Consider the following 16,760-nt stretch of genomic DNA (forward strand, 5'->3'; position numbering starts at 1 on the left):
TGCGTGTGTCTATCTGGACACCTCTGTCTCGTCAGCTCTCTTCTCTGACCTTTATGAGGATTCCCGGGACTGAACTCGGGGCACCAGGCTTGCACAGGCACCTCTAAGGCACCTCTAACTGTTGAGCCATCTTGCTGACCCATGGTTTTTAAATGAAAGAATAACTGGAAAGTCAGGGCAGATGTCAGAGTGAACAGGAATGTCACTGATAGCATAGACTTCATCCCAAGAGTGGTTCCCTGGTCATCATCCGAGTCTTCAGATCAACTCTAGCACAGACCTTCCTGCTCGTGTTCAGCAGGAAGGCACTTGTCAGCCTAAGTCCAGGAGCTTTGCCGGCGGGATGAGGTCACTGAAGTGATGACGGACTTCAGGAGGAGGTGCAGGACGCAGACGCATCAGAAGTCAACCTGACCTGACCGAACTAGGAGTTCTTTTAGAAAGGAGCAAAGGAGATATTGGCAGCTGCTTATGCCACCAGTACTAGGCAGACATTCAATTTAGGGAAATCAGTTAAATATTTCAACCACACCATATGCAACTTCATCAAATGCAATATAAGCTTATATTTAGAAATTGGAAGTGTTACAGAAAAACTGTCTGCTAGCTAGCTGATGCTTTATTTTTGGAAGTAATCATGATTCAAATATGGATAAGGGATTGAGTGGTTTCCTGATGAACATCTACACATCTATCTAAATTGCTTTTAAAATGCCATGTGTTTAATTTTAAGCAGCCTTGGTGTTGTATAAATTGAAAGGTTGCTGATCATCCACGTCAAGGGTTCACTTCAGTCGCTGGCAGTCCTTACGACGTCACTTAACAAATCCACTGTCACTAGAACTACATACGCTTCCGCCCTTCTAGCTGCTTAGAAGGCTGAGGCAGGAGAATTGTGTGTTCCTGGCCAGCCTGAGCTACATAGCAAAACCCTAATTCAGTCAAACAGAAAATAAAATAAAAATTGTGAGTCGGAATCTTACATCGATTCTCAGCCATTGGTTCTGCCCATCCATCAGCTTGTCCAGCTTCAGCACCCAAGCTCAAAAAGTGGCCATTCCAGAGCCAGGCCCTTTCGGAAGCTCCCTGGGCTCTCCCACATCAAACTTGGGCCTCGTCGGCATTTTTGCTTCTGTAATGACAACATGAAAGGAAGGGATGAGGAGAGTGGGAAGCCATCTTTCTCCGGAGTAAATTTGTTGACCGCTTCTTTCATATCCTTTGCCTGTGTCTCTTGGTCATAAATCCCAGAGTCTTCATCCAAATGCAGTGGGTGTGTTGGTGCAGAGCGCCGGAGGTTTCAGGTCGATCGTTGCATTTTCTAGTAAAAACAACACGTGGCACAGATAGCCAGGGGTAGTCTTAGCATCGACATGAGTGCCAGTCATTATCTGCTGTTTTTTGACCATAGGATACTTTTGGTCTTGATGTAGTTCATACCATGAACGTAAGTCAGGCAGCGTTTACCCCAAACATCTCCAGTAGCCAGGATTTCTGAGTACACCTTTATCCCTCTGAATATCAAGGTTTACCAACCTGTAACCCTACAGGTCATCAGACAGACTTCGGTACCATGAGCTCTTGGAATCAGTACTTAAACCCTGGCCTGGTGGTAGAGTTTGTAATTCCAGTGCTGAGAAGCAGAAATAGGAGGGTTCCTGGGGCCTAGCCTAACTGGGGAACCTCAGGCCAGTGAAGAGACCCTGTCTCAGAAAACAAGATGAAGGGCTTCTGAGGAACAACACCCAATGTTGGCCTCTGGCCTCTGTACGCAGATGCACACTAAGTAAATATGAATACATTAATTCATGAACACATGAATAATTAAGTTATACCAGATTGAAATCAGGGGTCCTGCTCTAAAAACTTTGTTTTTTGTTTTTTGAGACAGTTTCTCTGTGTAGCCCTGGCTGTCTTGGAACTCACTCTGTAGACCAGGCTGGCCTCAAACTCAGAGATCTGCCTGCCTCTTCCTCCTGAGTGCTGGGATTAAGTGTGCACCACCATCGCTTGGCTAAAAACTGTTTTGATTTACTTTCCTTGTTGATTATTTTGTTGTTGATTTATTTTGTTTTTGTAAGTGAGATATCACCATGTCGCCCTGCCTGTCCTCAAACTTACTGTGTAGACTAGGTGGTCTAGCTCTGGTAACAATGCTCCTGTCTCCGCTTCCTGATGCAGGATCATGCCCAGGTTCTTTCTCATGAAGATGCTTTCTTTGTAGTATGACAAGGGAGGTGTACATGCAGGTCTGTCTGTTTTTCTTCTCTTCCAAATTAGCTGTTACCCATTTCAGGAAACCTAGTTGGAAATGTAGCCTTGCCCGGCCGCACAAGGGGTCTCCAGTACACAGGGATCACATTCTCGCTCTCTTTTAACAGGCATTGCAGCCTCGTTTGCTGTCAAGCTTTTCAAAGCCTGGATGGCGGAGAAGGATGCCAATTCTGTTACCTCTTCCTTGAGAAAAGCCAACTTGGACAAGCGGCTGCTCGTAAGTGTCTGTGCATCAAAGGTTGTCTGTGCGGCTGCTCTGAGCGTGTTGGCATGCCGGTGACATGCCAGGCTCTGCTGGACTGGACTGTGCTCCTTTTATTTCTCATTATCACAGAGAAACTAATCCCATTCTTATCTTCCATACACCCTAATATATTTTAAATCAATAAAATACCCCTAGGCCAATCATGAGGAAACCTTTGGGAATGTATGAGGGCTTTCCTAGAGAGGATTAACTGGGGTGAAGAGCGCTGTACGCTGGTAAGACCGTCCTACGGGGTAGTGTGCTGCGCCAAATGAGAAGGGGGAGAGAGAGCTGCGTGTGGGCCTTTTCTCTGCTTCCTAGTTGGTGCGGTGGGCAAGCGGCTCCTGCCACCATGCTGTCCCCCAGCTGTGAGCCAGATTAACCCCTTCTTCTCTTGAGTTGCTTTCTATCTAATACATTGTCAGATCCACATATAAAAAAATTATAAGAGATGCAAACACTCAAATTTGGGAGTTTGTTGGCGGGGTATTGACATTTTATTAACAGTGAAGCTTTCTCTTGAGGGCTGTGGTGGTAGTTCAGTGGTAGAGAACTTGCCCAGCACACTCAAGCCTTCCTGGTTACGATCCCCAGCATAATAAAACAAACTGACAAATAGTTTCTTCTATATCAAATAACTTTTTACAAAACTAAAGTTTTAATGTTTTTAATCTCTTTTAATCTCAACAAATTAGATAGCTATGTGTGATATCTTGAGTAGAAGTTATATTACACCTTCTTTTGGGCGGGGGTGCGGTTCATGCATGCCATAGTGCACATATAGCGGTCAGGACAGCTGTAGTTTATTCTTCTACTGTGTTGTTACGGCGATCAAACTCAGGTTGGAGGGCTTTACATGAAGCCTATTTACCCAGTGAGCCATCCTGCCGGTCCCACCATAGCATTTTTGGGGAGCCTGTGAATTACCCATGAACTAGCTGGATCTTGTCTAGCTGGGTTCCATATGTCTTTTCATCCCAGAAACCAGACTGAAGGATCAGCCTCTGTTTAGGACATCATGTCTGCATGGCATGGGACAGAAACACGGGTCATAAACTCAAGTCCTCAGGCACATTAAAAGCATACAAAGTCACTGGCCCTCCCGGAGACATGGCTCAGTGGTTAAGAGTGCCTACAGCTCTTGCAGAGGTTTCCAGCCCCTGTGTGGGGAAGAGGTAGTTCACACACACCTGTAACTCCATCTCCAGGTGCTCCAACACTCTCACCTGGCCTTCAAGGGCACCTGCACCCATGTGCATATATCTACACATTGACACACGTGCATAAATATAGTTTAAAATTAAAACTTCACAAAGAAGTCACTGGCATCCTGGAAATAGAGTGGGGGACATTTAGCTACTTCTCTCTGTAGTAGGGGCAGGGGTGTCTTTGACAGAGATGTTGGTCATTGGAAACAAAGAATTTACCACAACTTGCCATAAGAGACTCACTAAGTCTGGTTTCTTAAACAGCCATGGGTTGGTTAGTTAGATGACTAGGTGTGAAACGTCATCTGTTTTGAAAATGTATGTCATTTAACTGTTCTTCCTAGATCTGTGTGTTGTGGGAATGCGAAGCATAGACGGTGTTTCTCCCAAGTGCTCACAACACAGGTCGGGTGGGACAGGCTGCTTGTGATCCACGGCGCAGCAGGTGCCTGAGAGGCCCTGACTTACCACATGAGACACTTGGTGTCTGTTACATTCTAAGGGAGCCATTTTTGTCTCGTGAAGATAGACAATTTATGTAACTGTTCAGAAAAATAGTAACATTAGCCATTACTCAGCAGTGTGACAGAAGAAGGACACATGTGTACAAGCCTGAGGAGATGGGATGGGAGAAACTCTTCCATAACCCTACAAAAAGGGGAACTGAAGTTGATTTTCCTATTATTCATTCACCGAGTGTGGTTTTGGCATATTACATGCCAGAAATTTCTGGGAACTGGGAAAATTGAAAGAAAGCAAACTGACCCTTGCCTTTATGAGGTGACATCCCGCTTTGGGGGAATGAGCAACACACAGATAGAACACATATAATTTTTTTTTAAATGGTGAAGTTAGGGTCATCATAGTACATGTCTATAATCCTAACACGGGCCTGAGGCTTGGAGGATCGCCATGAGTTTGAGGCTAGCCTGCTACAAAGCCAGTTCCAGGCCTACCTTCATGAGACTTTACCTCAAAATCAAAAACAACAAAAAAGGAAAATCCTGTAGAGAGAAAATTGTGTAGACAACAGCTAAAGGAGAACAGATTATGGGGAGCAGTAATCAATACCGGCCTTTGGTAGTGAGGGAAAGCCTGTGTCATGAGGGGATGTGTCCGAAAGAGCACATCTGTGTCATAAATGAGCTGTGGATATTATGACTGGCATGCACTGGGACATAATTTCAGATCGCACCTGACAGCCACACTCTTCCTGACAAGAATGCTCAGTGGCTGCACTGAGTAATGGAGCCAGAACTGACTGGAAGTGCCCAGCACTGCCCTTAAACCATGTCAACTGCCAAATGCTGTATGTCTACTTCAGGTCTGGTGAGGTGGCCCCATGGGCGGGAGAGCCTGCCACCCAGCCTGGTGGACTGAGTGTGACTCCTCAGGCCCCACATACGGAAGCACCAGACCTCCACGGGTTTCCCCGGAGGACTCACACAAGTCATCCCATGACCTGCATGTGTATAAACATACTAGTTAGATGGAGAGATATATAACAGGACGGACAGACAGACAGATAGATGATGATAGATGATACATGGATGGATGAATAGATAGATATAAATAGATGATAGACAGATGATAGATTCATAGATAATTGTTGATGTTTTAATTTTGTTTTTTAGAAACACTTGTATTTTAAATAGTCATTATGAAGGAAGTGCCAATACACTTTTATTCTCTGGGAGCAGAAAGGACCATTCCATAAAATGAAATTAACCTTCCCCTAAAGCTGGAAGGTCTTCAATGGTAGTGTAAATATTAACGATGAAGTCTCAGTATGGTGAGAAATGTTGTTCTGATGTGAACACACATTTGTTAGATGTTCCCACCGACTCTGTTCTGACATAAAATATATGACTTGAGGAAATTTGGGGGTGATAATGGGGCCCAGCAGCAGTACTGTGTTCCTCTCCCTGGTGGCAGCCCCATGGCAGGTCTTTCACGAGATGAGTCACAGAGTCATTGGCTGCACACATGCAGCCCTAACTAATGGAAAGCACCTGCCTGTTTCTAGACTTGACAGCAGTTTGAAAATTGCCTCAATTCCATAGTTGGGTGCCGGATTCGCACAGGATTAGATCGTGACTCAGTGTTACTGAGCAGGTGCCAAGCTGCGTAGGGTACAGTGAAATGAAGTGATGAAAATATGAAGGCAGCCAGGGCGTTTTGCTCTTTTTGTTGTTTTAACAAAAAAAATCCATCAGAATTATGTAAGAAACTGAGCAGTTGATGAGGCGAGTTTAGAGCGAGTCTCATCAGGACTTAACTGAGAGCCACCGTCCTTAGTGGAGAATGAGAATCTCCACTGCTGCTCCTTTTCTGTTTCTGAATAGTGAGGAGCAGCATTTGCTTAGGAGACTGGAGGTCCTTGGAGAGGAGCCGCCACTGGTGTTTCTGATCATTTCCGCTTTACAGAAGCAAACTTGAACGCAGTTAACGAAGCAGTGTGAATAGCTAATGATTTCAATTTTTCTTCCCAATTTAAAAACAACTCAAGTACTATTCAGTTTTTTTGGGTTTGTTGTTGTTGCTATTGTTGTTGGGTTGTTTTGTTTTGGGGTTTCGTTGGGGTTTTTCAAGGCTAAGTTTCTCTGTGTAGCCTTGGCTGTCCTGGAGCTCGCTCTATAGACCAGGCTGGCCTCGAACTCACAGATCCACCTGCCTCTCTCTTCCAAATGCTGGGATTAAAGACGTATGCCACCATGGTGAAGCAAATTTAGTCCTGTGCTGTTAAGGGGTTTGATGGTTCCAGTGAGCAAGGCGAGTGTCTGCATTGTGCAATCTTGCAATCTTCTTTATAAAGTCATCATCTTCTAAAAGGTGCTACTCAGTCACCGTCCCAAGAATAGTTCTCTGCTGTGGAGCAGTCCTCATCTGCGTGAGATCACAAGTATGTAATATGGAAATTCCATCCTAATTTGAATAGCTTGCAGTTTACACACCTCCTTTTCTCCCTCAGGAACTCTTCCCGGTGAACAGACAGAGTGTGGACCATTTTGCTAAGTACTTCACTGACGCCGGGCTGAAGGAACTGTCAGACTTTCTCCGAGTCCAGCAGTCACTGGGCACCAGGAAGGAGCTTCAGAAGGAGCTGCAAGAGCGACTGTCTCAGGAATGTCCCATCAAGGAGGTAGGAGGCCATGGCGACCTGCAGTACCACATGGGGATGAAGGGGGCCCCCTGGGGAAGGTAGGAGGCTGTGGTGAATGTGCTTGGTGGATGGGTACAGGTGTGCTCAGTGGTAGAGCACTTGAATAAACATTCACAAGACTGTGGTTTCCATCCCCAGCACATGCATGCTGGTGTGTGTGTGTGTGTGTGTGTGTGTGTGTGTGTGTGTGTGTGTGTGTTTGCACACACACACCAGTGGGAAGAACTACCTACATAGGGCATACAGCACAGCTTCCCGCCCCCTCCCCTCATACCCCCCTTCCCCACCCCGTGTTTATTGCTCTACACGATCCCCTTTTTCCTAGCACTTAAGTTGGCTCAAAGTACTCATTCAAAATCCCCTTTAATACATTTTGGGGTATTCTAGAAATATCTATTAATGTTATTTTGGTTCAAACGGCTTATTTTACCAGGCTGCTGTGATTACCAAACTGTTTTCATCAACATATAGACTTGGCTATCTATCCAGTGTTAGAATACCCCATAGTGTGGCCTTGTTTTATTGTGGATTCTCTACCTGGTGTTAGGCATTAGCTAGTGTTTAGTGTCCAGGCTGGGCATTTTGCATCACTGGTTGTGAATGTGTGTGTGGGCTTGTTTCTGTTTTGTGGGGAGTTTACCCACCAACCCCACAGCTCCCCAAAATTTTCTTGAGTGTGAGCAGCAGGAAATGTTAGATAGAAGGATTTATTGCGGAGAATCTTGCGGAGATAAACAGATAGAAAATAAAGGATAGCCTCGAGAGGGCCTGGAACCTTTTCCAACGGCCCCGACTGTCTCTGCCCCAGGGTTTATATAGAGACCCCAAGGGGTGGAGCAAAAGACCTCCTCCCCCAGCACAGCCAAGTGCAGGCCATCTCAGACACCTGCACTCAGACCCGTGGTCCTGATCATCCTCCATGTGGACCTGCTGGGTAAAGCCACGAGGAACCCCAGAACGGGCTCCCACACTGTTTTCATGGTGATTAGAGTCAAACCCGGGACCTCATTCGTGTACAGCAAGAGCTCCAATGTTGAATTGTGTTCTGGCACCCTTGAAAGAGAAAACAAAACACAGATCCACACAGGGAACAACCAGCTAGGCCGGCATCCGTTTCCCCCCTTCACGAAGGCTGTGTAAAAGCTCCAGGGTTTGGAACTATCTGTGTTAGATAGTGATCACTGTTTATGCATCTGGAAAGCTATTCTTTAGACTGAGAAACGCCATTTTCTATGATATGGTAAACTCAAACTTGAGCTGGGAGTCCTCCTCCTTCCTCCCACACCCCTGCACCGCAGCCACATCTGCTGCGCTCCCAGCCTCACCTCTGCACCTCAGCTGCCGTGCTCCCAGCCTGGCCCCTGCACCGCAGCCTCAGCTGCCGTGCTCTCAGCCTCACCCCTGCACCGCAGCTGCCCTGCTCCCAGCCTCACCTCTGCACCGCAGCTGCCCTGCTCTCAGCCTCACCCCTGCACCACAGCTGCCGTGCTCCCAGCCTCACCTCTGCACCACAGCTGCCGTGCTCCCAGCCTCACCCCTGCACCGCAGCTGCCCTGCTCTCAGCCTCACCTCTGCACCGCAGCTGCCCTGCTCTCAGCCTCACCCCTGCACCGCAGCTGCCATGCTCCCAGCCTCACCTCTGCACCGCAGCTGCCCTGCTCTCAGCCTCACCCCTGCACCGCAGCTGCCGTGCTCCCAGCCTCACCCCTGCACCACAGCTGCCGTGCTCCCAGCCTCACCTCTGCACCACAGCTGCCGTGCTCCCAGCCTCACCCCTGCACCACAGCTGCCGTGCTCTCAGCCTCACCTCTGCACCGCAGCTGCCCTGCTCTCAGCCTCACCCCTGCACCGCAGCTGCCATGCTCCCAGCCTCACCTCTGCACCGCAGCTGCCCTGCTCTCAGCCTCACCCCTGCACCGCAGCTGCCGTGCTCCCAGCCTCACCCCTGCACCACAGCTGCCGTGCTCCCAGCCTCACCTCTGCACCACAGCTGCTGTGTTCTCAGCCTCACCCCTGCACCACAGCTGCTGTGTTCTCAGCCTCACCCCTGCACCACAGCTGCCGTGCTCCCAGCCTCACCCCTGCACCACAGCTGCCGTGCTCCCAGCCTCGCCCCTGCACCACAGCTGCCGTGCTCCCAGCCTGGCCCCTGCACCGCATCTGCTGTGCTCCCAGCCTCACCTCTGCACCATAGCTGCTGTGTTCTCAGCCTGGCCCCTGCACCACAGCTGCAGCTGCCCTGCTCTCAGCCTCACCTCTGCACCACAGCTGCCCTGCTCTCAGCCTGGCCTGGCTTCTTGAACGCTTGAGAGCCGGGGAAGCTCACACTGACAACCGTCCACCAGGTGGAGTTGTTAGAACACCAAATGCTCGTGCATCCATGGCCTTCCTGCAGCAGTGTGTCCAGCCATATTCAAACTAGGGTTCTGCGTGGCTTTCCATGGTGTGGGGAGGAGCTGCAGGAAAGCCACAGTGCTGCTTGAGGTGCAGGCCTGCCCCCTGCTCTCACTGACTAGATCTTCAGGCAGCTCTGAGCCTGGGTGGTCCAGCCACTTGAGAGCTACTCAACCCACTGTTTCCGAAGTTCAGATCAGAAGTAAGAAAAATGGTTACCTTCTCACAAAAAGAAAGGGAAAGGGTGTATTGCTAGTTACAGAGTTGCACACCTAAAATGCTGCATGGCTTTTAATCGCTCCTAAGACCTTACCTGTAATTGTGATTGTATCTCAAAAAGAAAAAGGCATAGCATTTGAGTATGAATGAAACACATTGTTAGGCAGACCTGCATTCCAGATGTCAGAACTGAGAATAAGTTTCCATAGTTATACATAATCTGAAAGGGGAGAGAACCTGCTGGTATTGCTGGATGCACATGAATCAAAGAAAGAAAATGACAGAACTTGGGGTGTGGCTTGCTTGGCATGCATCAGCCTTGGGGCCAGCGCCTCACAACCCAGGTGCAGTGTCTAGTCTCAGCAGTTAGGAGGAGGCACAGAAGTCCACGGTCATCCTCACCTATGGAGCAAGTCTCCCTGTCTGGAAAGACGGGAAAGAGAGGAAGGAGATGACCTTGTACTTGACGGTTTCTTTACCAATTGACTTTCCACTGAGCTGAGGCATGGGAATCATATTAAAATAAGAATTAGAGAATACATTGTAGAGAAGGGATTTTTCAAGTCCATAACATATCCATCAAGAAGTTTAATTTTGAAAAATAGAGGTAAAAATTCACAGACCTGTTGCTTTCTTTAAACCTAAAGAAGACTCACGTGTCCTACTCTGCTGAACCCACAGGGTTCATCCCTATATTTATTATCTAGAAAACAAAGTCTTGCTCTTAGCCCATGCCATCTACCAGCTTTTGTCTAGAACTAAGTGTATGGGGTAAAAATTGGTCTTACTGTTTTCTTTCACTTTGTCATTTGAGGGTGTGTATCAGGAACGGAGAAGTTGAGCGCAGTGTTTCCTACCCTGCCTTTATTGACCTTCATTGACCAGGCCAGCGAGAGGAATAACCCCAGCGTCTGTATTTGATATGCTGTTGCTCACTGACTGTCTCTCCGTGAAATGTAGGTGGTGCTTTATGTCAAGGAGGAAATGAAAAGGAACGATCTTCCGGAAACAGCCGTGATCGGGCTTCTGTGGACCTGTATCATGAATGCTGTTGAATGGAACAAGAAGGAGGAGCTGGTCGCAGAACAGGCTCTCAAGCACCTGAAGGTAATGGGTCTTACATCGGAACCAGCTCCGTGCTGGGTCAGCTGCACCTCCTGGGAGCCTGAGAGGTAGAGCTGGGTGTGGGGCCACATTCCTACAACCCCAACACTCAGAAGGTCTAGGCGGGAAGATCAGTTCAAGGCCAGCCTGGGCTACAGGAGACCTTGTCACAGACAATAAGAAACAAAACAAGTGGGTGCCACCTGCATTTCCCCCAGAACCAAATTAAACGTATCCTGTCTACATTTTTCCTTTTCAAATCTGCCGCTGCCTCAAATGTCTCCAATATGAGAACATGAAACATCTCAAAGTGAGTTCTCACTAAAAACATCAGAAATATCCAGAGTCACCCTCAGGGTCATACATTAAAGAGAAATGTGAGCTAACTATTGACTGTGTTTCACATGAAAAATATACCTGAATCTTTTATTTGAGTAAACAATGAATAGACATTAGAATTAGAGAGGAAATTGATGATGTCAGTTGCATATTTTCAGGTATAGGTCAGCGTGCCTTTGCCGTGAGGTGAGTGGGAACCGTAGATCTTGCATCTAGAGTTCAGTTAGGAAGTCGAGGACAGAATGTGAACTCAGTGGCCAGAGATGCTGACTCCAATGTTCGTGAGGTGAGAGGAGTGACCGATCTGTTCCAGCAGCAGCGATGGGGAAGTCTCCAGGAAAGGTGATGAGGAGGTCTTAGAGAAAGCAACCAAAGACACTGCGGGTGTAGCGACAACAGAAAGACCCTTCAGGTGGCTTTTGATGCCTGGGACATCAGGAAGTAGACTCCCACCCTCCTAATGGCAGAGGGAGGCTGCGCCGTGGCCTTGAGGATGCGATGCCACGTCCACAGTGTCCAGCATACACAGTGGGTTCTGCAGTTGTCCACAATGTTTGGTCTCTTTAGTGGGTACAGTGAAAAGAATCTCGGGAGATACACTGCTATGCAGTTCGCTTTGATTGGCCATATCAACAGCCCGGAAATGAACCTCCGTGGTGCTGCGATTCCGACAGTGCTGGCCCCAGGTCACACCTTTCCCCTCCGCTCTCTTCCAGCAATACGCTCCCCTGCTGGCTGTGTTCAGCTCCCAAGGCCAGTCAGAGCTAGTCCTCCTGCAGAAGGTGCAGGAATACTGCTACGACAACATCCACTTCATGAAAGCCTTCCAGAAGATCGTGGTCCTCTTCTATAAAGGTATTCTCATGTCCAGTCACTGTGCCTCTATGCTTTGCAGAAGCTCTGAGAGCAGAGCTGGGTAAGGCAGAGATCACAAGCCCGTCCTTATAGAGGAGCACCAGAGATGCTAACTGCTGGACGTTTGGGAAGTTGGCCGCATCACAGAAAGAGAGAAGGCATGCGCCCGTATGCACTACATCGGGAACATTGCTGGTTGGGCACCTGAACATTTCTTACTGGTCAAAGCTGCCAGAAGACTGGGCATGAACTGATTGTTTCTCGGCTATAGTGAACCAATGTAATTATATAAGATAATTGGGTCTGCTTCTGAATTGTAACAATTAGCTTTAATAACAGTGATTATCAAAATGCTATATATACTGTGTTCAGACCCATTTTGGTGCCATAAGCTTGACTTGAAAATTACTGGAATAATTAGCCTTTCACTTGACATTTTGGTTGTTTGGCCCAACCATTCTCCTGTTTTTCCGAGGCAAGGCTATTTTTAAGAATTCACATTTACTGTCTTTTCATTATATTTATAAGGTTTAGGTTGCCATGACAACTAGCACTAAAAATGAATGTTAAGTGCTCTAACTGATCTCAGTCTCCATACCTACAGCATACAAAAGTGATCCTGGGCTGTTTTAGGGCTAGATGATGTGGTTTTAATGGGGGAGGGAGCAATTGGGAGATACACTTTGAACATTACAGAAGGCTCATTAGAGGTTATTACATACATAAGTAGCATAATATCACGAAGATAAGGTAATAGAAGCTTAATGTTTATTTTCCCTTTGTGTTCTTAAAATTGCCTGCTGTGTTCTTTACATATGCTGTCTTGATCATGTTCACATACACCCCTTTTCCCACTCCGGCCCCCCCACCCCGCCCCATTCCCCAGCTCCTGCTGATCCCCTTTATCCCAGCCAGCCATGTTTCGTGTTTTTCTCATTAACCAGGTGAGCTTAGTTAGGGTGATGTCCAGATGCCTATCTCACCCCTGCCCCCAAAGTTGTTACAACATTTTTACACGGTTGAGTAACAGGTATTTTTTGACTGCTTAGTGGTATTTCACTGTGAATTTTAATTGGCCATCCAATTAAAATTGTTGTTGTTTGTTTTTTGGTGTTTCAAGACAGGGTTTCTCTGTGTAGCTTTGGAGCCTGTCCTGGATCTCACTCTGTAGACCAGGCTGGCCTCAAACTCAACAGAGATCCTCCTCCTGCCTCTGCCTCCCGAGTGCTCTGCCACCACCCAGCGACCATCCAGATTCTTGAAACGAATATATCTTACAAGTCTTTTTGGGGTGATATTTTATGTTTGCAGAACAGCAAATGTGTTGGTTAGTTTTCTATCAAGTTAATCCCAGCTAGAGTCACTTGGAAAAGGGAACCTCAACTGAGACAATGCCCCCACCAGTGTGGCCTGTGGGCAGGCCTCTGGGGCATTTTCTTAATATCATTTCAAACCAAACCTGAGGGGTTGGAGAGATGGCTCAAAAGTTTAGAGCACTGGCTGCTCTGCAAGGACCCAGAATTATCCTAACACCCCTGTGGTTACTGACAACTGTCTGTGACTCAGTTCCCTGGGGACCAGCACTCCTTCCCGGCTCCTTCCAGCACTGTATGCATGTGGCACCCAGACATACATGCAGACGAAACACCAATGCACATGTATAAAGTGAATTTTAAAAAGAAAATCCTGGGAGCTAGGGAGGTGGCTCAGTGGTTAGGAGCACTTGTTGATCTTGTAGGGGACCTGGGTTCAGTTCCCAGCACCCACGTGCTGACTCACCACCATCAGTAATGACCGTTCAGGGGAGCCGGCAGCCTAGCCTCTTCTGAGTGGTGCCTGAATGTGCTGTGCATGCACGCCTGTAGGCAAAACCCTCATTAGAGAAAAAGGATTAAAAAGGAACCGTTCAGGCTGTGCTGGCAGGCCGCCTAAAGAGCACTGCTCCAGCCAGCCAGGCCACAGCTGCCTCACTCACCTGACGCCGCAGAGGCGTAAGAGGGTAAGTGGGTTCTGCATTTGCCTTCTGACCCAACACCGTTCCCCACCCCACCTCCGAAACCAGAGTCTATCAGAAGTTTTGCTATCCGAGGCACCATAGTTGAATGTTCATTTCTCTCTAAGAACCCCTATTTTATTTAATTCACACAAAATGAAGAAAAAGAAAGGACTTTTTACTGGGCATGGCATTGGCATGGTTAATGTTATATCAGTTTGTATTGTTTTAACCATGGTCCCTGACTAACAGCTTGTAGAAAGAAATATCCATTTGAGAAAATGGTTTCCGTGGTTTCAACCCGTGACAGTAGGCCTGGGCCGGAGCTGTTGGTGGGAAGTACCAGGGCTGGGTGTGACTCTCCGAGACCCACTCCCAGTGACTGGTTTCTGCCCCCTGCTCCCTGCTCCCTCCTGCCGAAGGCTCCACAGCCTGTGTTAGTACCACGAGATGGGGGACAAGCATTCAAAACACGTGTCTTTTGGAGACGGGGCGGGGTTCAGATTCAGAACTAATGGCCTGTAAGTGGTGTGAACCGCTGAAGCCCTTCAGATTTCACGGTGCCTATCAATGCCAGTGTCCTCAGAGCAACTAATGACAGGAACTAAAACTACTTCAGTTGCTAGTTTCCAGTCCCAGATGCCAAGGGACAGTGACCTGAAATTATAAAATCACCGGAAAATAAAAGGCAGAGGCGGCGGCTCTTCCGTAAGCCTTTCATTCATGCCTCTTAAATAACGGAAGTCAGTCCTGCCTGTGGCGGGAAGGGCCCCAGAATCACGTTTATTTTGAACGGAAATCAGAAAACTTTTTCAGTAGGGACCTAAAGATAAATCACTGAGATGTTAAAATTACTATTTTTAGGTAATTTTGTAATTTTCCCTGAGACTTATACTTACAGCCTATTTTCTTGGGTAAAATATTGTACATTTCCTCTTGAGAACAAGGGATCCCTGGAGAACGGATGTTCCCACCACCGTTCAGAGCGTTGCTAGGTTACCGTGTCTGTTGTTTTAACTCTGCGATTATTTCGCACTTTAACTGGTGCTTGTGCAGCAGGAGATAGGGGCTTCATTTGTTCCCTGAGGACTCAGATGTGCTTGTGTCGTGCCCGGAAAGCCTAGATGAACAGTGGGTTTAAGTTCTCTTTTCCCAGCTCCAGTGGGTGTAAGACCCAGCTGGAGAACTTGCTAAATGCGGACTAAGGTGTTAGAGGGATGGATCAGCTGTTAGTGCTGAGGACCTAGTTCACTTCCGGGCACCACACCATGCATTCACAGCTGCCTGTCCTGTAACATCCCCTCCAGGGGCCACTCCTCTGGCTTCTGAGAGGCCGCCGCCTTCTCCTCCTCCTCCTCCTCCTCCTCCTCCTCCTCCTCCTCCTCCTTCTTCTTTCTTCTTCTTTCTTCTTCTTTCTTCTTCTTTTTCTTCTTCTTTTTCTTCTTCTTTTTCTTCTTCTTTCTTCTTCCTTCTTCTTCTTCCTTCTTCTTCTTCCTTCTTCTTCCTTCTTTCTTCTTCTTTCTTCTTCTTTCTTCTTCTTTCTTCTTCTTTCTTCTTCCTTCCTCCTTCCTCCTTAAGAAAAATAAGTGAACACCTGTTGGTGGTGGTTTTTGCTCTTTTGGGGGGGGGGCCCACCACCCAGCTCCCAAATAAATTACACGGAGGCTTAGTCTTACTTATGAATGCCAGGCCTTAGTATGGCTTAGTTTCTAGCCAGCTTTCTTTAAGTTAAAATTAGCCCATCTACCTTTTGCCTCTGGGCTTTTCCCATTCTCTTACTTCTGTACATCTTTTTTTGGTGGTGCACGCCTTTAATCCCAGCACTCGGGAGTCAGAGGCAGGTGGATCTCTGTGAGTTTGAGGCCAGCCTGGTCTACAGAGCGAAATCCAGGACAGGCTCTACAACTACACGGAGAAACCCTGTCTCCAAACAAACTAAAAACCCCACAAAACAGTCCCAGGGGAAAGCAGGGCTGTCTTAGTGGTTGAGAGCACTGGCTGTTCTTCCAGAGGACCAGGATTTGATTCCCAGCACCCACATGGTGAACAGACTTATATGCAAGCAAAACACTCATACATATAAACAGTGAAATAACTAAAAATAAGCAAATGAAATAAAACGCGTGAGTCTCACCATATTCCCTACAGTGTTGGGAAGTGTCCCCCAAAGGCACGCGTGCTGCAGGCTTGTAGCCGGGGTCCCTCCATAACTGGAGGCACGTCCTTGAAAACTTCTGTAAATCTTACTCTTTCTCCGTGGCTTGTTGTGTGGCTGGGTGGCTGACCCCTGGAGTCCTCCTCCGTCTCTCTCTCTCTCTCTCTCTCTCTCTCTCTCTCTCTCTCTCTCTCTCTCTCTCTCTCTCTCTCTCTCTCTCTCTCTCTCTCGCTCTCTCTCTCTCTCGTCCCTCCTCCCCTTCTCTGGCTCCTAGGCGCAGATTTCTCCCTCTATACATCCTCTCTGCCTGCCAGCCCCGCCTATCCTTTCTCCTGCCTTGCTATTGGCCATTCAGCTCTTTATTAGTCCGTCAGGTGTTTTACACAGGCACAGTAACCCAGCTTCACAGAGTTAAAGAAATGCCACATAAACAAAGGTAACACACCTTAAAATAATCTTCTCCAGCAAACGCCCTTCTCGGGAAATACTCACTCCCAGCATTCTTGGGGAAATTATCTTCTGATGTGTATCCTCATGTGACACTCCCGATGTACAATTCTGAGTTTTTTAAGTTTCTGGTGGTAGGTGTAGTTTTAGACTTAACTATAGAATAACATGTTGTAAAGCTCCATGGTTCTCAGCCTCTCTGTTCTGTCCCTGGGTTTGTCTACTGTGTGTGTGATGAACGCATGCTGTATGGCTGCTCTTGTTTGGTGCTGGAAATCACATAGACAGAAGAGTTCCCGGCTTGTGAAAATTGCAAGATGGAAGGAAAATACATCATCTAGTCTGAGGGAACGCTTGTAACTTTA

General features: G+C 47.5%; 1 protein-coding gene across 2 annotated transcripts in view; it reads left to right on the forward strand.

The window, feature by feature from the left end:
• Positions 1-16,760, forward strand: part of Bzw2 (basic leucine zipper and W2 domains 2) — a 61,462-nt gene that overhangs the window by 40,081 nt on the left and 4,621 nt on the right. For both annotated transcript variants that reach the window (XM_006983939.3, XM_006983941.4), the window contains exons 7-10: positions 2,382-2,491; positions 6,698-6,868; positions 10,463-10,609; positions 11,662-11,800. In XM_006983939.3, the coding sequence (XP_006984001.1) occupies positions 2,382-2,491; positions 6,698-6,868; positions 10,463-10,609; positions 11,662-11,800 (567 nt within the window). The remainder of the gene's footprint in view (positions 1-2,381; positions 2,492-6,697; positions 6,869-10,462; positions 10,610-11,661; positions 11,801-16,760) is intronic.

Source organism: Peromyscus maniculatus, chromosome 14 (genome assembly GCF_049852395.1).
Source record: "Peromyscus maniculatus bairdii isolate BWxNUB_F1_BW_parent chromosome 14, HU_Pman_BW_mat_3.1, whole genome shotgun sequence".
Lineage (NCBI taxonomy): Eukaryota > Metazoa > Chordata > Mammalia > Rodentia > Cricetidae > Peromyscus > Peromyscus maniculatus.